The following is a 22,393-nucleotide window of genomic DNA, read 5'->3' as shown; positions in this document are numbered from 1 at the left end:
TTATGCCTTTTCTCGAGTAGAAATGTGACCATGAGACAGCCTGCTAGAGCTAAAATTATGATTCTATGTTACAAAATGTTCTTTAAAGGAGACGTGGAGCTTGTGACGAGGCTTTTCTCTTTATATTTTCACATTTTTTAATAGTAAGCTGAGTAAACCAAGACCAAAGGTTAATTTTAAAGCCTTTTTTGGCCACAGACAAAAATATCCTCAAACCACATGTTTGACTAAAAAAGAAAACTTTGTAGTCTTGTTGACTTAATGCAACTGTCCCGAGTGCTGCAAGATATTCAAATATCTTTTGAACCGCTCTGGACCAACACCTCAGCTGCACACTGAAGATGTTCTTTACTTTAAAGGTCAGCAAGTCGCACGTTAAATGCAAACAGCGAGCGACACAAAAGCGCGGCCTACAAAAGCCCCCCGTCTCTAAACTGTTTTGGAAAATTCATGTCTTGTTCCGTGTTTGGGAAAGGTGCTGTCCTGACCCCTTTACCGTAGAGCCCATAACGTTCCCCCTTGCTCTCACACAGCTGCACAGTAAGCACCTGTTAAAAGCCTGCAGAGCAACCCTCAACCTTTCAACGACAGGAAACTCTCTGGGTTGCTCCCCTCCATAGTGCGCATGTGTGCATGCAGGCGCCGCACAAGTGCTCCTGTGATAGTGTTATAATAAGAGAAGCGGATGATGACATCTTCACACCTAGGCTCAAGTGCTGAAAAACTTGCTTGCTGCACTTAAACAGCTCTTTTTAAAAAAAGAAGATTTAAATAAGATTTCCCAATGGCGGCACCTGAAATCTGACATTATTGGACATTATTGGACGCTTGAGGAGACGTTTCATATCCAAAGAGGTGAGTTTCACACGTGTGATTCTTCTTACTTTAAGATTAGGTCAAAGAAGTAAAGTGAAACTGTGATAAAGGTGTAACAGGAAAGGATTTAAACGTCTTTCTTGTCTTAAAGCAAATATTCTACATAAATCTGGGGCTTGTTTTCAAATTTGGTCTTTTCTATGAAGTTTACTGAACTTAAAAAAATAACAAATAGCAGCAACGCAAAATAAATCCATAAATAAATGAATAATGTTCAGCCTGCTTCACAACAGTAACAAAGCGCATTCAGCTACTGGTTATCTCCTCTGTTGATATAAATCTGCATTACAAGGAAGATGTGACCACAAAAGAACAAACCGTTTTCTTGTAATGAAATACCAACGCTTCTGTAAATCTACTTTATTAATCTGTCTTTAAATAACATTTTCAAAAAAAAAAGTTTGGGTATTAAAGTATTTTGATACAAAGTTGACACTTCCTATACAAGTTTGTCTGTATATGGAAACAATGTCGACAATGGCAACTGTTAAAACGGTAAATAAATTTAACAGTATGCTGTTAAAATGGTGTACCAGCAATTTACATAAAAACTTAAATCAATCGAATATCTATTCCACTCTATTAAAATCTATTCTTTTTTTACAAAAATATGATTTTTTTATGGTTTGTTTCTTCAAGCTTCTGAACTGACAATGAGTGACTGAAGTCAAAAGTCTTAAAATCTTGGTTCATCACATCATTTCTGGTACACTTAATATCTGAAGTAGCCTTGGTTACATTGGAAACAATAACAACAACCATCAGTATGATTTTGGAAAAGCCTTCAGATGTCGATGATAAAAAGCAGAGGGTAACCCCTCAGTGGAAAATGCTGACTTGTATTACTCCCCGAGTGTGTGTCAGTAAGTGTAGGAGTGCTGATGATAAAATAAAAACATCTTTATGATCCCTCTGTGATTCCTTTCTTGGGGTCTCAGGGCAGTAGTGGGCTGTTACTCTCCAGATTTTTCTCACGGCTTTGAGCCTTTGGGAAAGACGGCTGCTGCGATTGGCCCACTGACCTTCTTCCATGAATGGTCTGGTGGGAGCCAAGCGAGCCTGAGAAAGCCGGTTCATACAGAGTACCAGTCTAAAACACAATATACAGAGCACGTGCAGATGCTGGATTATACCAGATTAACACTGGTACACTTCTGCAGGGCCTGCTTTACTTTCTCCAGAATGAGAGCAGGAAACGTCCCGATGTGACTGAACATTGAACATTGCTGAACATTATAGCAAAACTGTGTCAGTTCTGGATGTGATTTTGTTTAACTGACGCAGGGTAGCATTTAAAAAAAGTCCCTTCAGGTCTCAGACTCTTATTTCTGAGCCCGATTTCCCTCTGAGGCTCCATTTTGAGGCGAGGCCCTCAGTCACATCCGACTGAAGCAGTTTTCGGAAGCAAAAGCTTTTTAGAGCACACAATTTCAAATTTAGCCAAAAAAGATTTACTCAAACTGTTTTTCTTTAGATTTTCCAAGAGAATTCGACTTACATAATTTTAAATAGTGATTATAATATGTGGTTGTAAAGCGACGTGGAATCATTCGTTGGTGAATCTAAGATGCCATTTCTTCCACTGCTAATTTGTTGTTCCCATTTTATGAGCATCAGATTTTTTTGAAAATAACCACAAGTTTCCGCCGTGCAGAAAAGATGGGCTGCAACTGCAGTTCGGACTATTCAGACAGTGAGTGGATCGAGAACTTGGATGAAATCTGCGAACACTGCAACTGTCCCATACCGCCACAATCATGCAACCCAGTAAGTGTTCATCTTGTGTGTAGTATGTGCACATTAGTGTGAGTGTGTTGGTGCACATGAATGAGCGTCCATACATGAAAAGCTTCTGGTTTGTGGTGTGTGTGAGAATGACCACTTGGGGGACAAACACATAAGCTGTAAACCCACAGTGTATTTTGTGTTGTGTGGATTGTTGTTGATTATTGTCATATATTTCTGTATAACTTACATAACTGTGAGGAAAGTTTCCTTTTGGTTGTGTAACTAAATGCGGGCGTAACTATCCGTCCAATGTTGTTTGTTTCCTCTCTGAGAATTAGATTTCCCATTAGACTGGAAATGACAGAAATAAAGGAGAAAACCACATGTCTTACGATTTACCGTCACGATCCACGTATGAAACTGTAGAACTTCACGGTCTTACAGTGAATGTGACGTGCGATGGTGTCTTGTTTGACCGCATAAATCTTACAAAGTATAAAATGGAAATCTAATCTTGTTTATTTCTTCCCAGTACACAGAGCAGCTGATTCCATATCCATCGCAGATGACACCTCCTACATCACCTTTACCAGGTAATAAGTTTTAGAAAAAGTAAATTTTGTCTATAAACTTATCCTGATGGAGTTAAATCCATTTTTAATTATTTCGCTTAGTTACACACGACAGCCTCAGTTTAGCACTTCAGACATTTTCCTGCGGGCTAATAGATGCACTGCATGAGTACAATTTGAAAATAACTGTATACATAATTATGTAATATAGTTTTTTTTATTGTGTCAGTGTCAGTACATCTGGACTTTTCCCTCATCCCATCACATTATAAATATTTCCATTTCATTGTTTATGAACACAAAGTTTTCCATTTGCTTTCCATTCTCTGGTTTCCGCGGTGGTTCCTCTTGCTGTTTACACAAATATGACCAAGTATGCATGAAATTAATCAAGTAACTTTGGGCTTATTGTGTACTCAAGTACCACAGCCACACTTTGTTTCCTGGGTCCTTTGTGTAATAATGAATGTGATCCAGGATCAGTTGCAGCAAGTAGTTACAGTAAATCATGTAGTGACACATTTTTTATGATGATTCACTTCCCCATGCAGGAAACAGCTTCCGCTAGTTTATCTATTATATTTTTAGCCTCTAAGTTGGAGTTAGTTCTATAAATAATGAAAAGACAACAATTTATAATGCCATTATCTTGCCCTATAAATAAATCTTTAATTATTCACCTGTAAATGTCTACTTGCTGTTCTCGTACACTCTGACGAGAGGGGATTATTCGCCATCGCCAGCTCACGCTCACAGGGGATCGTTTGCTTTTTCTGTGTAATGTAATGCATTACAATGTGCCGCCGTGAAAGGGCCCCACATGTCTTTGTCAGATATGTAAAATGGAATAGGTTGAAATAAGCTTGACATAAGCTTTTCATGTTAATTGTAAGTAAAATTGTATCTAAAACTACAAATTTTGTCTTGCAGTCAACGTTGTGGTGGCCATTTACAGCTATGAGCCCACTCATGACGGCGACCTCGGCTTCGACAAAGGAGACAAACTCAAGATCCTCAACAAGTAATCTGCTTTTAAACACACAGCAATGTCTTGCAACGAAACCAAGAACTAATCTGGTCCATTATCCACTCACCCCATAAATAGTGGAGCATAAGCTATAAAACCTTAACACCAGGACATTTAACTGATGATTGTACAAAGACAACCCAAACTGAGAAACTGCATTGTTTTGTTTTTAATTATATATACACTCATTTTGACTTTAATACCAGAAATATGTTTGAAAAAGTTGGGACTGACACACTTTCCACTGTGTATCGTGACCCTGTGTATGTTAGGAAAACGAGAAAATCAATCGTTGCAGTTTTGAAAGTGAAATCTCTTTTTTGTTTGTTGATTGGAACAGCTGGGGTAATCTTGTTTTTGGGATGGCTGACACATCTGGACCACAAGTGAAGCCAAGCTGCTGTAATAATAATACAGAGTAGCAGTGTTTTGCTAAAATAAGCAAGAATGTCTGTCACCTGCATGGCAGTACGCATTGTTTACTACACCAAAAGATGGCTGTGGTGTTTTTAGATCATGGGTATCGATATTTCAAGTGCTCAGCCTCGCCCTAGGGTTAAATACGAAAGACTCAGATAAAGACTTAAATTAGAAAACATCTGCGCGACGCTCGTTATAAAAACGATCGTGTTTCTAATTAACATTTCTAGCTTCATGTTCCACCAACTGCTTTTTTTGCGTATTACACAGTTTTTCCAGTCTCTAACTGCTCTGTCCCCACATTTTCTTTTAATGTATTGTTGACGCCAAATTTAAATTGAGCACATTTTTTGCTATATTGTCTTTGTACGTTTTCAGTTAAATATTGGGATTAACTTATTTGCAAATGACTTAAATTCAGCTTTTAATCATACTTGCACACAGCTGTGGGTCTGCTGGACTGCCGAGCACCCACTGTAAATACACGCCATATGTTTTAGAATGTATTTTCAGATGGGAGATGTTATGACTACATGATCTCACCCAACACTTCCTGTCAATGTGTGCTGTTGAAAATTGAATAAATGTAAAAAAATGCCCCCAAAAAATTCAGACGTGTGATTTTGCGGGTTTGAAAGAGGAAACACAAACTTTAACAAGAGAAAAACATACATATAACAGCAAAGGAAATAAAGCCATATGACATACTGTGCTATATATATGTGGGTAAATATAAAAATGTGCAATAGAAACTCATTCGAATATGTGTATGTACGCAGAAAAGAAAATAATCTTTTGCTTGAAAGTTAAAGTTAATATATCAAAATATAAAAAGCTAGTGTTCTGCATGCACACTTAATGTAGCAAGATTTACCAGTTTTTTAGTAAAAAAATATGTTTGTGACATAGAAAACATAACTTCCTGGAACGACTGCTGGCTAATATTGTATTAAAACATGTGACAATTGTTAATGATTTTAGGCAGAACTCCAACGACATAACAAGATTAATTTATGTAGCTCAAGATCTTAAATCTTTCATTTTTAGGGCCGTTTACAATTAAGTCTGTGCTGAGCATCCTTCTTTCCCTTCAGCGTCTTCTTCTTTTACACAGAGCAACACATTTTTCTCCCTCCCAGCGATGCGCTTCATTTTATTCACGTAAAGACTATTGAGGCCTTTTTGGGGTTGAACTGAACCTGTTTTCTGAAGCTGTGTGACACACATCACGGCTATGATAACTAACTCAGAGTATTGTTGCTGCCTCTTCTGACATGCAGGGATGATCCAGAATGGTATCTGGCAGAGTCTCTCACCACAGGCCAGCAGGGCTACATCCCCTACAACTTTGTCGCATTGTCCACCGTGGAGACCGAACCGTACGTCACACAGGAAGCACGCTGACACGCCTTTCAAAGCCATGTCATTCAACCTCAACACCATCTCATGTCATGCAATGCATTATCTGTCCCTGAGGGAAGGGAAGTGGTTAGCTCAAAGTGTGAAGCATATGGTGTGTTTGCGCTGCAGGTGGTTCTTCAGGAACATTTCGAGAAACGAAGCCATGAGGCTGCTCCTCGCTCCTGGGAATACGCAGGGTTCCTTCCTGATTCGAGAGAGTGAGACCGCCAAAGGTAAAATGCTCTACAGAAAACCGACTGCGCAGATCAACAGGCGGCTTCTCAGCAGTCTGTTTTACTTCACATTGAGATGCACTTAAATGCTATATGTCACATTTTAAACCTTTAATAACCTAAATGGAACAAGTGAGCTCATGAACAATATGACTGGTTTCCTCAGTAGCAGTCAGTTTTGTTATTACGTGCATTTCCCGTAATCCCACTACCTGTTTCCCAATTTGTCTCATCTGTTTTGTTTCAGTTTTGTTTTCCTGCTCCTTGCTTAAAATAAAAATATGACTTACATGCTGCATTAATTTCACTGGAAATGAAGCCACGACTGCTAAATGCTCACCCCCCTGAAGTGTGCCACGATTCATTATTTTAGCCACTGGCACACAGTTCTGTACGGCGGTCTACACTGTGCTTTTTTAACATCGTCGAATGAACCTTATAATTGTTAAAGTATTCGACTGTGCCCACGTACAGCCTCACAGAACAACGCAGTACAGTGTGATTACCACAGATATTTAACTCTGACTCATAACACACTGGAACACACGGTGACTCACATTTTGTGAGAAAAGTGATGTTTCTATGCATTGTAGTAAAATGACTATAAAATATAAATTATTACAATCAATCAATCTTTATTTATCCCAGACTCATAGTCCATAAAAACAAGATAAACCTCATAACACATAAAACAATAAAAACAGATTAAAAAACCCACCCAAATCGTTTTCCAACAAAAAGACGACCACACCAGCGTCTCTACAATGTAGGCTGGTTACTGAGGGGTGTTCCCATATGTGCATTAAGCTTTACAAGAGGACCCCAGCCACGTAAACCAAAACCTGTCTGAGAATCATTGTCATGCTTTCTTCATTGCCAGCTTAATCGAGTGATGGTTGCATCATTTGGTTGCTTGTAAATCCTTTTTTTTCCTCTTACTTTTGAAGCGGTAAATTTTCAGAAATGTAACAGGATTCAAACTCTCACCTTCAGCTGAATAAAACATAAGCTGTGTATAAAAGATAGATGATTGCACAACTATGTTTTTCAGCTTGAAGTTTGGCATTATGGCCTTCACTATTGTGGAGCAATGAGTGATAATACTTGGACCAGATGGTTGAGTGCTAATATGAAAACCACAAGTCGTTAGCCAATGAGCATCCTCTCGATAAACCCGCTCTCTGACACTTAGAATGATAAAACTTTACAAAATGGACTTACGGTAACGTTTTACTCAACAAATCAAAAATCTCACCAAAAACCAGCGACTAAACCCATAAAACCACCAGGAAACTGTTAACAGAGACCAGGGCTGGGGCTGTTTCTCACTGAGAAAACTGTAGTCTGTTTGCAAACACCACTATCACCCCATCACGTTGGCCATCTTTGATATGGTCAGTGAGTGCTATATTAGCTAGCTTAATTGCCAAGATGCATCCAGATGCACACACACTCGCTGTTAGTAAGTCACTCACCAAAAAACTGGAAGAGTTTGCTGGACGGTCTGTTAACATGGCAGCAAACATGCTCAAAAAGTCCATTTCGGTGACAGGAAGCGGGTGAGGTGACACCTGGAAGACAGCTAGAAGCTACACGTATTATCGACCTGTCACTCACAACAGCTGAGACCCTAATACTGCCTCATCAAAGCCTTTTCTTAATTTTCAAGCCCCAGAGGTTACCACGTGTGTTCAAGCTATAACAACTCCATGACACCAATATGCTTCCTGTTTAAAGCGTTATGGGAAACAAAGCAAACATTTTTATGTTACATGGGAGTAGATAGTGCATGTATCTCAGGTTTGTCAGGTGGAAAGGATTTTCAATGCTCCTGGTTGGTAAAAATGATCAGATTAGCAACTTTAAGCATTAAAGCTGTCACGATGTTGCAAATCTACGCAGAGCGAATCAGCCCACAACATTATTTCTGCTTCAAAGGCCATTTTAGCATTAAACTTTGTCTATATTATGAGAAAATTAAAAAATTTTAATAGTACTAATGTACTGATGTATTAATATTGACATTTCCAATACATTAGCTACTAATTTCATGCGTTGTAGTGGATGATGTATTTTGGAAAGCCTTAAGTGTCTGACAGTGAAAAGCTTAGTTAGGACATTTTAGAGTAAATCATCATGGTTCTAACTTCCTGTTCCAGGATCATACTCGTTGTCAGTGAGAGATCTGGACCATAACACAGGTGAAGGAGTGAAGCACTACAGGATCCGCAACATGGACAATGGTGGCTTCTACATCACAGCGAAGATATCCTTCAACTCGCTGAAGGAGCTCGTCCATCATCACTCACGTGCGTACAGCCTCTTGAGGGGATTATCGATATTGCTGGTTACTGTGGAGTCTTCATTCTAATAATTTTATACGTTTCTTTTCTTTGTCATTCAGGTGATGCAGACGGGCTGTGCACAAAGCTGGTGAAACCATGTCAGTCTAGGGCACCGCAGAAGCCCTGGTGGCAGGACGAGTGGGAGATTCCTCGTGAGTCTCTGAAACTGGAACGCAGGCTCGGAGCTGGGCAGTTTGGAGAAGTCTGGATGGGTAAGTGCATTTCCATTTGCATGACTTTTAAAGGTTTGCAGAATTTTGCAGAAAAAGATCGTGTGTACAAAGCCCAGTTGCTCAATCTGGCTGTGGCCTTGACTGCGTGGCTGCCAGAAAGTTTTCGCCAGGGTTTTTCTGCAGTGTATGCAGAAGCGTTTCCTCCATGCAGTCTTAATTGTAGGCTTGTTTGAGCTGGTTAACTGAAGAGTGATGGGAGGTATTAACCGTGTTACACAACATCGCTCAAGCAGCATAAATCTGGCTTTCCTGTGAAGGATTAAGGTAAACAAGACACAAAGTGTTTGGATCACATGGGTATCAGTTGAACTAATCTGTACCACAACCCCATTATTACTGAATTGCAGGGGTAACTTTCCCTCTATTCCCCATCCTCATTTGCCAGCACAATTTAACATCCCAAACAAACCTCTCTTTAAGAGCTAAACATTACCAACAATGGAACTTCTCCACTCACTGCCACTTTATACTTACAATGTTTGCTCCCATGTAGCCAGAGCTCTGTTTGTTTCTTCATCCTCATCCAAACATTGGTTCAGTGACATTCTTGAATTGTGGGTGCGACTGTCCCTGGCTTTGAAATGTTTATTTGCATGCACATGAAAATACACAACTACGTCTTCTAACGAGATTTCCATAGTAGATAAAAGGGGCAGAGAGATGCTTTGAATAGTAAAAATAATTTGCTCACAGTGTCGCTGCACTTCATGTTTGGTGTGAATTGTTCAGCGCTTTGTGTAACTGAAAGTGAAACTGCTCGGTTGTGGCTTTAGTTGGCATGAGGAGGGTGTCAGTGTTCCAGAGCTGGAATGAGAACCTGTTTGCATGAAAGCCATTCAAAAACTGTTGCTCGCCTGGCCCACGTTGAATCGCTCCACTGGTGACAAAAGAGCTGTGTTTAGAGTCATCAAATCACCAGCCGGCAACTAGACGGGCTTAATTACTCGTGTGGACAGAACAGGACATTCTTAGTTGGAGTAGAGGCATAGCTTTGTTTGGCAATCAGTTCAGGGTTATAATCTAACATTTGATTGTGGATAAAAGTTGTTACATTTTCTAAAAATGAGTAGAGTGGAGTCCTGCTGACTTTGCTTTGTTTGACATATTTGGCACGATATGATATCAATCGGCCTTCATTACAGGGAAGGAAAAAAAGACAATAAAATAAAGATAAAACATCTTATTAAAAGACAGCTTTACCAAATGTCTCCATAGCTGGGATTCGTGCTGTGTGATAATAAATCTTCTGTTGTTACACCCACAATGATTTCATTTTCAGAAGCACGGAGCCTGCAAACATTTTTATACACCGCATTTCACCATTCAGCTTTAAACGCTCCTCCCCTCACCCTCAACCCCAGACACGGCAGATGGCTGCCCTGAGGTTCTGTCAGAGGCTTCTTCCTGTTAAAGCTGAGCTTTTCCTTCGAGCCACCAAGTACTTGCTCATAGGAGGTCATCGGATTCTTGGGTTTTCTCTGTATTATTCTAGGGTCTTTACCTTACACTATATAAAGTACTGGGTGACTTGTTTCAAGCAGCACTCTAACATTTGACTTGACTTGGTTAGTCATGACCGCACACAAAAGTAATGATTTAGCATTCAATGTTATTTAATCAACGGCAAACGTGGAGTCACCCACTTCATTTTAGCCATCTCACTGACAAACCGCTCAGCAAGTTACAGTCATAGTCTGTGCTGGTGCACTGCACAAATACTGGACTGGTGGTGGGTAACAGATTAAATATTAAGACACTCAAGGCAGACACACCCTTGTAATGTGTAACTCCAAAGGCTAAATGGATGTGTATTTATATAACACTTCTTTTGTCTTTTTCAAACTTCAACCCACAGTCATGCGTTTGCATGTCCTCTTGCCACGATTTAAACAGTGAAACAGTTAGAAACCTGTTTTTGCACCAGACTATGGGAAGGTTGTTAACTATGGGAAGGTTAAACCAGCCACTAGTGGCCATTCAAACACTTGCCATTTTTTGACACTTGCTTGTTAGCTCAATTTTTTCAGCTCTGACATACTAAAGTAAAAAGTGCTAAGTGGTAAACACCAGCATGAGTTCACCCTGTGATATCTATATGCCCATATGTTTTCAGGTGTCTACAACAACGACAGGAAAGTGGCAATCAAGAATCTGAAAATGGGCACTATGTCAGTGGAAGCTTTCTTGGCAGAAGCCAACATGATGAAGAACCTGCAGCATCCTCGCCTCGTCCGCCTCTTCGCTGTGGTTACCCAGGAGCCGATCTATATTGTCACCGAGTACATGGAAAATGGTAGGCAGAAACACAACATGTGTCACAACCTGGAGAATTTTACTAATGAGCTAGTAGCGCCCAACACTCAAGAGGGAATTCCACATGTCAGCTGAAGCATTAAAGGAAAATAAATCAGTGTTTCTGAGCAGTTCCTATTTGAAGGTAAATTAAAGAGATATGCGTTTGTAATCACACCAGCTCCTTTCCATTCAATTAAGTAATCTAAAATATGTCTAAGCCTGTCTGACATCTCCTGCCGTGTCAGGGTGAGCTCTGTGCCTGCAGCCTGCAGCAAAGACAAAAGAATTTCTGTTGTAAGTTCTCGCGCTGTTATAGACGCTCAGGATTAAACATGTTGATCTCCTATCAGACTTTGGGTGAAAGCACATGCTCGAACAAAAGAGCGGGCAGCCCAATGCGTTTCTTCTTTTCCCTGAGTCATAATGTCGTCATACACCTGCTCCACCTCAGTGAGCCTGTTGAATCAGTAGAATAGGTTTTGATGGTACATCCACAGCTGCCCTTCTGTTTGTTTGACTTTGATCTTTGATAAGAGATGAAGCTCTGTAATTTTTACATGAATCGAGTCGTGTGAGGAAATCTGAATGAGGCAGCCACAGTAACTCACGGGCCCTTCCCTTCAAAACTTGCTGCTTTGATGAAGCGGCCAAGCTCTGATAGGCCATTTTCGGCTTCTCCTCGTGGCCTTCACTGCTGGCTGCTAAAATGTTTCAAAGCAAACATGAACTTTCACTTCTTTGCTGGGCCCCTTCCAGACAGGTTACTGGTGTTTACGCATCGAGGGGAAGTCTCTCCGGCCCGTCTGAGACGAAGGGTGTTAAATTAGGAGAGGATGAATCACTGTGTTATTGTTCACACAGACCCCTGATGGTGCCTGGCTCTTTTCCAGGGACACATTTACACAAATGTCGGCACACTGCACCGCTGCGGCCGTAAACAAACATGCCGCAGCGCTTTGAATAACAGTTTGTTCAGCATCTCGCCACTGTGTCTTCCTCTTTTCCCCTCTCCTCTTACATAACATATGAGGAATTGCAGTGAATCACAAATCATGTTAGCAGTTTCAGTACTCTCAATAAAGGTTTACTGCCCACAAATCTTTCACTGAGAGGAACAATCGCAAAATGCACAGAGAGATGCTGTCACAAACACAACAACGGGCCTACAGCTGAAATGAATGGCGTGCCTTTGTATAGTCGTCTGTGAGTAGCTTGCAAACCACCAGCACCGGTTCTATGTGAGGCCGTGTCTTTGTCTGGGATCCACATGTTAACGGGACACAATTGTCGCTTCTGTTGTGAAAAGAAAGGACGGCTCTGGAGTTCCCATCTTTTCCGCTTCTCCCTTTTTTTTATTATCAGAGACAACAAAGATGGAAAATAACAGGCGTGCCATCCTAGCTTCCCTTTGTGACCTTGACAAAGAGCTTTACCCTGGTTCTCATACTTCAAAAACTGTCCTCCGGACTTAAGCAGAGGAGTAACTGCCTCTTCTTTCCTGGCACAGTCATCCCTCTGAAACTATTTCCTTTGGTCTGACTTGGTTGGGTGGTGCACAGAGGTATTGTTCTCTGCTAATCAAAGTCAACACAAAGTCAGCTATCAGAAACATATCTGATGGTCTCTGCTTCCTCCAAGTAAAATGTTCACTGATTTGAGGTGCTATTCTGGTCCAGCTCGCTGTATTTATGGCTGCGGAGAATCGCGAGGGCTTTTGTTGTGGATAAAGGGAAATATAATTAGTCTTGTGGACAGTGCATGGTTTTTTCCAATTCATTTTAGCATTCATTGTTGCCTAATCTTTGTTGCATAACAGTCAGTAATGTGGACGCGCCATTATGCAACCTGTTATTCTTTTTGAATGAATGAAAACTTAAGTTGTATATTTTTCTTACAGGTAGCCTGGTGGATTACCTGAAAACAACAGAGGGGAGCAATTTGCCCATGAACGTCCTGATAGAGATGTCATCTCAGGCAAGACATTTATTGTTACAGTGAATATATCTGCCCACTTATCTCCATCCTCTCTTCAAGTTATTTACAAGATTTCGTTTTTCACTTCCTATTATTCTAGCACAGCACTTCCACGCAGTAAAGTACCCACTGTTGAGGCTTAGTTTAATCTGGTGATAATATCAGAACCGTGTGTGTGTGTGTGCGTGCAGATGTGAAACCATGTTGATGAATGCAGGCTGGTCTAGACACTGTGGCACATATACCACAGAGGCTTATTACCACCGAACAAGGGGGCTATTGCCTGAACATTTTATCTTGTGTTTTTTTTAATCACACATTTGCACAAAGATGCCAACGTAGCTAAAATTTTAAAAGTATGGCCTTTGCCACCGAATACATGTGGCAGTGAAAGTATTATAATAAGCTTAGGTCGAAAACGAAAAAGTGTAGTTGAAACTTCTTTCAAGTCAGACCCACTGCTTCCTTATCTTTCCAGTCTTAATGCAAAGCAAAGCTAAACCAGCCAACTGCTGACTTCACACTGGCTTCAGCTGCAAAATTTTAAGCATATATTACTATTTGTACCCACTCCTACTTTGTGAAATATAACCTGTCAAAGAAGTTAAATGTGTAGGTTTGGGAATGGAAAACAAAACCACAGGAAGGCAGGCTGAAGCTTCAAAGTCTAACCTGACGAGATTCTCGATGTGCAAGAGGCAAATTCTCGAATGCCTCAGAGCTCGCTGCAGAGGGCTGGAGTTTGTGCACAGCAGTGAACGCATTTTTACAGAATCAACGTTTTCAAGCCAGTTATGCACTGATAGATTTTGTGGTAACTGTAACCACCATGCAGTGGACCATAGAGACAAATGTGATTTATTGCTGTGGTCACAACCCTACCTTATGTTTAAATCAAAGTACATGCATGCAGTTAGAGGAATTAGAGATTTTACTCATAATATTTTGAGAGTGGCAACCACAAATCTAAGTGTGGTTTTAAGAACTTTTTAAATGCTTTCCATTATTTCTTTCATGCCACAATCAAATGAATGGAACAAAGGTGTAAAGAGGTATAAAGAGGTAGAGGTGGAGGTCACACTGCCACTTTGTGAAAGACGCAAACATACGTACATCTCAGGTTTCTCCCCGCCTATGTGACACATTCTCACGCCTGAAATATGCACCGCAGCTTCAGAAAAACTAGATAAAACTAGAGAAATGAACAGATCGCCATAAATGTATCAGATAATTTGTGTTTGTGGAGTGGTGAATTCTGTGGAAATCCTTAGCATCAATTTCCTTATTCATCGGAGTGCACTATCAGAGTCCCTTGTAGGTCCACGTCTTTCAAAATGAGCTGTGTTGTACCTGAATGAGTCACAGACTGCCACTGTAATAAACTCTCAGTCTGTGGGAAGGCAAAGCAAGGACTGCAGCATTTTGTTTTGGGAAGTAGAGCTGGTGTTGTGCACCTGGGTGGAGCACAGAGGTGAAAGGGTAGAGAGAACTGACCCGAGGAAGTAGTCAACTCCCTACTTTGGGAATCTGTCTGGTTCATGTGTCTAACACACAAACATTGCACAGTGCTAAAATACACACAGGCCGTACACAGCCATTTATTTTGTGCTTGAACACACACACACACACACACACTCATGCTTCTTTTGTCTTGTGCTGTCCCCTGCAGGTGGCTGACGGCATGGCATTTATTGAGCAGAAAAATTACATTCATCGAGATCTGCGAGCTGCCAATATTCTCGTCTCTCATGAGCTCATCTGCAAGGTTGCCGACTTTGGACTCGCACGACTCATAGAGGACAACGAATACACAGCGAGAGAGGGTAGCAACAGCTTTACCTATATCATCTCTTCGGCTCTATTTCAAAGCATTTCATAGATTCTTGTTTAATCTTCTCCATTGTTTCTAGGTGCAAAGTTCCCCATCAAATGGACGGCCCCTGAAGCTATTAATTATGGCACCTTCTCCATAAAATCTGATGTGTGGTCATTTGGGATCCTCCTTACAGAAATAGTGACATATGGACGCATTCCTTACCCTGGTAAATGATCACACTCGTATTACTCATTCTAGTAATAATAATAATTGTAAAAACATTTGATTTCTTATTTGTTTATTTATTTTTTATCAGGTATGTCCAACCCAGAGGTAATCCAGAACCTGGAGCGGAGCTACAGAATGCCACAGCCTGACAACTGCTCCGATGCTCTTTATAGCATCATGTGTCACTGCTGGAAGGAGAATCCGGAGGAGAGACCTACGTTCGAGTACCTGAGGAATGTTCTGGAGGATTTCTTCACATCCACAGAGAGGCAATACCAGGAATAGCTAGGAATAGACACATACAATAAACAGATTCAAACTAAGGCACAGCCTGTGACAGTGGATGCTGGATTTTGATTTTTTTCTTTAGAAGAATGCATGCCTTTCTACTGATAGGGATAAACAGACATTTTCCAAGTTTCTGCATCAAATATATTCTGACATGACCACTTAGATATGATACTATTACCTATGGAACTATGAATATGAACCAGCTGGATCAGAGCCAGCAGCAGAGGGGAGCGTGATCGCCAAGCTGCTTGAATTAACTGGGGACTGACTGATGTAGCTGGATAACCAGCTGCTCTCCTGGTGCTTGTTGTTAACGTGTAAATACTGTTCACTGCTTCAGCTGTGTTTTACCTCTGCTGTTTAATAAATGTTTTTGAAAGTGTTTTAATTTCAGTAAAAAAAGAGAAGCTGTTCATGAATGTTGTTTGTTACCAGATGACATGTGCATTATTTTAGTTTATCATTGCTGATGTTGCAGTGCGTTACCCTAAAATCATGAGAGCCGTCAAACTATTGCTATTGCTCGAGTACTGTAAGTTTTGGGGTAACTTCTGAATCTTCCATTGATCTTGGGTTCTTTAAACTTGTACTGCATTTCGTTTTAAAGGCAAATAATATTTTTACAATGCTGTATTTATTTTAGGGGCAGCGCTACTTGCTTATTGTAGGATTTTATTTACATAACACAGACGTTTATATTTGAGAAATTTGCCTCTGATTAAATATGGAGAAAGCAGCTGCATCATTAAAATGCTGTTTACAACACAGTCATTTTTTGTTTTTTCTATATATTTATTATTTCTTTTTCATTTTTGTTTTCCATTTAGTTTTCTTTTCCCGAGTGGGTTTGCTTGAGTAGGTTTACTGCTTTTAGTTTAGTTTATACTAATTAAAGCATCAGTTCTAGCTCAGTTTTTCATAATAATAATAATAATATAGGGAGGCTTTCCCCAAGTACTGTAATTTTTTTTCCCTAAACAATTTATTTTTGTAAGTTAAATAAAACAAAATCAATCTGAGTTTTAGCTTTGACTTTACTTATAGTTAAATATACTAATTGCTTTGCTTTTTGACCAGACAAAAGCCAGCATACCTGTAGTGCTGGTTCCAGTCCTGGATAAATCAAGAGAGTTGTATCAGGAAGAACACAGTAAATTTTTTGCCAAACCAAAAATTAGATCTTCATACCTTTTCAGTCAGATCCCAGTTTAACAATGACGTCCTTTGGTGCTGTTGGGCAACAGGGTGAAGGTGGAAACTGTGCAAAGGTCGGCTGAAGACAAATGAAAAAGAAAAGAGAAGGTGTGTTAGGCAGCAGAGAGAGAATGAAAGGCAGGGCAGAGGTGAGAGTATGTACGTTAAATTTAAAGACTGACAGGTAATGGAGGAGAGCTGCTGGTATGATGGAGAGAAGCAATGGTGATGGAACAGTTGACCCACACGATCAGACAGCAGGCTCTGAGGGCTATGAATCATAGTCCATAGTCCATCTTTTTCTATGATAGAAAAAGATGGAAAATGGAGATAATGATAGTAACAAAAAAGTCAGGTGGTCAAGCTGAAGATTTTCATTGATAGAAAAGATAAGGAATGCCTACATCAGAAGGACAGAGATAAATAGAGACAAAGTTGGAGAGGTGAGGCTGACAGGATGCTGACAGATCGGCTGAGATGGAGGCAGATGATCCACTTTGGCGACCCCTAAAGGGATCTTTATCTTTATTATACTTCTGCTTCTATGTTAATGTTGAGATTTGGATGAAGCAAAATCTCTTCTAACTAAAAACAATTATGATATTGCTGTCTTTAATGAGGTAAACTACAGAAATAATTTCATCCGCGCTGTAGTTCATGTTCATGTTGTGGATTCTGTCAGCCTCTCCCTCTGTCGCCCCCTGTGGCGAGACTGTAGCATCACACTCCATTGATTGGCCGTGGCACAAACTCTCCGCCTCTTGTCGCCGTTGTCTCCTGCGGTGTGTGTGCGGCGGCGGTGAAATTCAGCTAAAAACGGACTAAAAATGGCGCTTACTTCTCAAGGAACAAAGAAAAAAGTTTGCTACTACTATGATGGTGAGTACTGGGGTGGCTGCACTCTAAACCGCTGGCGTGTTGATGAATCAAACCCGCCTCTCTGCACTAACAAAGGTTACCGTTTCTTTTTTTTTAACCTCCTGCTAACCTGGCACTGTTGCTAACGTAGCTAGCTCGAGTCGCAGGCGGCTTTGCAGCATCTGAGCCGCTCACAGTCCCGCTGTGTCCGAGCAGAGCCTTAATGTTCCAATAATATTTGCTCAGACTGTCTAAATACTAGGGTTTCTTTTCAGATGTTGCTTAAAAGCGTTTTCTTCCGGACCTTGTTACTTTAACTGGACTAGTTAATGTTACTAGCTAGCAGGCTAACAATGGGTACTTCATTGTTAATACAGTTGGTTAATAGTAGGCTAACACTTGGTTAGGTCGTCTTACTTCCTTCAGATGTCGGTGGTTCTGGTTAAAAAAAAACGCTTTTCATCGATATTGACCCACAGTGCACTAAATCCTCCGTGTACGCCACGACTTTGGACTTTAACAGAGACTCTTTGATCTGCGTGTCTTGGCTTGAGGTCCTTAACAGACCTGCGTGAAGTTACAGCTGGATACCTTCACAACCTTTTCCGCTGCATGGATGTTTCATACGTGCAAACCTCTGTACTTCAGCTCTGCTTCTCCTAACTGAGGTCGTGCCTGTAGAGTAAAATAGTAATCCAGTGTGTTTTTATTTGTTCTCATTTCAGGTGATGTTGGAAACTATTATTATGGACAGGGGCATCCCATGAAGCCCCACCGAATCCGCATGACACACAACCTGTTACTGAACTATGGCCTCTACAGAAAGATGGAAATATATGTATGTGAAAGTTACAGTCTGGATGTGTAAGTTTGGTTTTAGTAGCTGTAAATAATTTGCCCTTTTTGTTGCAGCGTCCACACAAAGCGAGTGGAGAGGAGATGACCAAGTATCACAGTGACGATTACATCAAGTTCCTGCGTTCAATCCGGCCCGATAACATGTCAGAATACAGCAAACAAATGCAGAGATGTAAGAGACTTGCTGTTTAGCTAAAGTCAATTAAACTGATTGTGTACGTTGACTAATTTTGTGCTTTTCTTTACAGTTAATGTGGGGGAGGACTGTCCAGTGTTTGATGGATTATTTGAGTTCTGCCAGCTGTCAGGCGGGGGCTCCGTTGGTGAGTTTTCTTTATTTGAACTCTCATCAGAGAGGCATGCAGCATCTTTCAGTAATAATGTCAGTAATCTGCTAAATTCAACCTAATCTGATTCTCAATTCTCACATCCTCGCGGTCCTCCAGCCGGTGCTGTGAAGTTGAACAAACAGCAGACAGACATTGCTATCAACTGGGCTGGAGGCCTTCATCACGCCAAGAAGTCAGAGGCCTCTGGGTTTTGTTATGTCAATGACATCGTGTTGGCTATCCTGGAGTTACTGAAGTAAGTCAAAAATGCTACAGCAGGGAAAAGGGAAGTAAAAGTCTCTGCAAATTACTTCTCCAAAAGATACAGTTTTAGATGAGTAGATTGAAAACAAAAGTTGAGGAGGTCCCACACTCTTATCAGTGATCAGTGCAAGACAGATGGGTTGGTAGGAACTATAGCACGATACAAACAACTTTCACACAGCCTTAGATGAAGAATTATAAGTATGCACAAATTGGAAAAGGCAAAATCAGACTCACTATACTCAGTATAAATCCATCAAAAGTCATACCAGGAGGTGTAAATAAAGGCATGAATGATGACAAAAACACTGTAGAAGTCAAGTCAAGGCCCACCAAAATCCAAATTCGATTCAAAAGACCACATTTGGGAGGGCAGAAAAAGAAAAGGCAACACTGCATACCAAAACCTCATTCCGGGTGTAAAACATACTGGAAGAAGCATCGTGGTTTGTGGTTTCTTTGGTACCTCACAGCTGATAACAAACTGTTCTTTGAAGAAACTGTGTTGTTGCAAGATGAAGGAAGCCACTGACCCAAAGCACACAAGTGATATAGCCTCAAAAGTAAATGACGATATTTCTGACATTATGTGGATTCCAAGAACTTTTCCTTTTATTTTCAGATACCACCAGAGAGTTCTGTACATAGATATTGACATCCATCACGGAGATGGTGTGGAAGAGGCTTTCTACACCACAGACCGTGTCATGACCGTGTCCTTCCACAAGTATGGAGAGTACTTCCCTGGCACTGGTGACCTCAGGGTAGGTCTTTGATGAATACATTTCAAAATGTCAGTGTGGTAATGCAGCCAGTTGATATTTGCTTTGTTATCTGTAGGACATCGGAGCTGGAAAGGGCAAATATTACGCTGTGAATTACCCGCTGAGGGATGGGATTGACGATGAGTCCTATGAAGCCATATTTAAGCCTGTGAGTAAAAAAAACTATTGTTAACTTTTGCACTTTGACATTTTTGTAACGAAACATTCGTGATAGTGTTTGTGTTGTTTGTGTAGATCATGGCTAAAGTGATGGAGATGTACCAACCCAGCGCGGTGGTTCTCCAGTGTGGAGCCGATTCGCTGTCTGGAGACAGGCTTGGTTGCTTTAACCTCACCATCAAAGGTTGGCTAACTAAAACAAAAATCCTCTTCTCTTGATCTAAATTGGACTGAGACTCTAAAGAAGGCTTAATGATTGTTTCCATGTTGTTTGCTTTAGGTCATGCTAAGTGTGTGGAGTATATGAAGAGCTTCAACCTGCCACTGCTTATGCTGGGTGGAGGAGGCTATACTATCCGTAATGTGGCACGCTGCTGGACGTATGAGACTGCCGTGGCCCTAGATACCTCCATCCCAAATGGTGTGTTTAAATGTCTTTGCTGTAATTAAGACACAGACGTTGGGTAACATTCTTCTGTGCTGGTCCCACGAACTAGCAGCAAACTTTGGTTTCATAGCACTAAAGGAGGCCAGCAGCCTCCTTAAAGCATTAACATACTTTTAATAAAACTTGCTTCACAGAGCTTCCATACAACGACTACTTTGAGTACTTTGGGCCAGACTTCAAGCTGCACATCAGCCCCTCCAACATGACCAATCAGAACACCAACGACTACCTGGAGAAGATCAAGTAAGCTCATGAAAATAGATTAAATTAGTATTTTTTAACCTTTTTTGAGCCACGACACATTTTATAGAACAAAAATATCCCGTGGCACCCTGCCAGCAAAACATGTTCCAAAATGACACATTGTAGCCTAAAACAGAACCTAAATCAGCAATTTGGTCTGTTTGCTTACACTCAGGCCCAGGTTTCACACAGAGTGAAACCTGGGCCTGTTAAATGAACACAAATCTGGTATCCTGGCTAGAATTGAAGAAAGGCATACACAAAGCTCTTCCTCAACAGCTCTTTAGTTTTTATAGCAGCCTTGCTGGAAAAGAGCAGCTCACATAGGTTGTGGAAAATGTTTTGACTGAAAAATCCTCTTTCTCCCCTCTAGGCAGCGCCTGTTTGAGAACTTGCGGATGCTCCCTCATGCCCCTGGTGTCCAGATGCAGGCCATTCCAGAAGATGCAGTGCAGGAGGACAGCGGGGATGAGGAGGAGGAGGATCCCAACAAGCGCGTATCCAGTAAGAACCTTCACACAGACCCCAGTTCAGTTCAAACTGCCAGACGGGAGAGTGTAACATGTTCAAATTTAACCCCTCAGTTCGTTCTCGTGACAAGAGGATAGCCTGTGAGGAGGAGTTCTCTGATTCGGAGGATGAAGGTGAAGGAGGCCGCAGAAATGCTGCCAGCTTCAAGAAGGCCAAGCGAACTAAATCCGAAGGAGAGAAAGAGGGAGAAGAAAAGGAGAAGAAAGGTGAGGGAGAAACAAAAGGTATCTATGCTTTTCATTCTCATCTCACCTATCTCATGTAGTTCTGTAATATCAAGAGCACTTAAATATGATTTTTATGGCTCTCGGGGTGGCTGATGCTATTTTTGTTTTTAACAGAAGTCAAAGAAGAGGAGAAGGTGCCAGAGGAGGAGAAAATGGACACATCAAAGTGAGAAAACAGTGCGCACACACACACATTGACCCTGCTGTCCAGGAGGTGGTTAAGTGGGAATGCTAATAATGTCCTTACTCGCTGTTACTCTGGGTTCTTTAGGCCAAAAGAGGAATCCAAGACACCTTGAGGTCCTCAGCACCCAGTGACGCCAATACAACAGATCAGAACGGAGATTTTGTTTGGATAAGACTGCTGCAGTGGAAGCAAATAAAGGACTTTGACTTTACAATGAGACCTCTCTCCATGAGAATGGAGACGGGTTCTGTGTTTTTCTAGAAAACCTTTTCAACTTTGCTGTTAATGGACTGAAGTGTTGTTTTTGTATACGGTTTCGTTTTTTTATGCTCTTATACTTGCTTTCCCCCCCTCTTGTGACCAACATTGTAAAAATGGCTTCGCAAATGTCTGCTTTTATATATCTGATGGATTTAATTTATTTAAATCATGATATTTTGGCTACTTTATTTTAGGTATTTCAGTCCCACTTTTGTCCTGTGCCTTTGAATATGTAGTTGAACAGCATGCTGGTACCCTAGATCCTTTTCTGTAATGTTGTGTCACTGGTCTTGCCTGCCAAAGTCAGTGAGACGCTTGAACATAACATTCACAATTAGCTTTTGTGGCACATCGTAAGCATATTTTTATATTTTAGGTTCTAGTTTCTGTCCTTTACAGCCACGATGACATCTGTCTGATTTCTGGGGCTCCCGGGTTGTGATATTGATAACGTTTTGTCAGATTGAATCAGACTTACTGTAAGGCTTAGATCTCACAGGAACTTGAGAGGCAAGACATGTCAGAGATCATCTGTTGTGTGTGTATATATAAATTTGTATTCTGAAAAACATCAGTAAAAGTGTTCAACACAAAAGACGACAGCTTCCAG

General features: G+C 40.9%; 2 protein-coding genes across 3 annotated transcripts; both read left to right on the top strand.

Annotated features, from left to right (window-relative positions):
* The first annotated feature begins 682 nt into the window (after window positions 1-682).
* Window positions 683-16,543, top strand: lck (LCK proto-oncogene, Src family tyrosine kinase). Its single transcript, XM_086275459.1, has 13 exons — window positions 683-855; window positions 2,531-2,643; window positions 3,137-3,197; window positions 4,107-4,197; window positions 5,904-6,002; window positions 6,154-6,257; window positions 8,417-8,566; window positions 8,662-8,814; window positions 10,949-11,128; window positions 13,028-13,104; window positions 14,774-14,927; window positions 15,015-15,146; window positions 15,237-16,543. The coding sequence occupies exons 2-13, from the start codon at window positions 2,536-2,538 to the stop codon at window positions 15,431-15,433; spliced, it is 1,506 nt and encodes a 501-aa protein (XP_086131585.1). The 5' UTR covers window positions 683-855; window positions 2,531-2,535; the 3' UTR covers window positions 15,434-16,543.
* An 814-nt stretch (window positions 16,544-17,357) lies between these two features.
* LOC147306642 (putative histone deacetylase 1-B) lies at window positions 17,358-22,378 on the top strand. Of its 2 annotated transcripts, none has more exons than XM_086275462.1 (14): window positions 17,358-17,512; window positions 18,217-18,329; window positions 18,404-18,521; window positions 18,598-18,672; window positions 18,796-18,934; window positions 19,565-19,706; window positions 19,783-19,875; window positions 19,962-20,070; window positions 20,167-20,307; window positions 20,469-20,577; window positions 20,951-21,081; window positions 21,162-21,314; window positions 21,450-21,501; window positions 21,607-22,378. In XM_086275462.1, the coding sequence occupies exons 1-14, from the start codon at window positions 17,461-17,463 to the stop codon at window positions 21,632-21,634; spliced, it is 1,455 nt and encodes a 484-aa protein (XP_086131588.1). In that variant the 5' UTR covers window positions 17,358-17,460; the 3' UTR covers window positions 21,635-22,378. The 2 variants fall into 2 exon arrangements, with proteins under 2 accessions (XP_086131588.1, XP_086131587.1); XM_086275461.1 differs by having other exon boundaries at window positions 21,162-21,332.
* Window positions 22,379-22,393: the final 15 nt, after the last annotated feature.

The sequence above is a fragment of the Aulonocara sp. 'chitande type north' Nkhata Bay genome, linkage group LG19 (assembly GCF_057382095.1).
Source record: "Aulonocara sp. 'chitande type north' Nkhata Bay isolate Kocher_YH1m ecotype deep benthic linkage group LG19, A_spYH_male_GT1.1, whole genome shotgun sequence".
Classification (NCBI taxonomy): Eukaryota; Metazoa; Chordata; class Actinopteri; order Cichliformes; family Cichlidae; genus Aulonocara; species Aulonocara sp. 'chitande type north' Nkhata Bay.
Note: the sequence above shows the minus strand (reverse complement) of the source record. Positions and strands in the feature narration are given on the sequence as shown.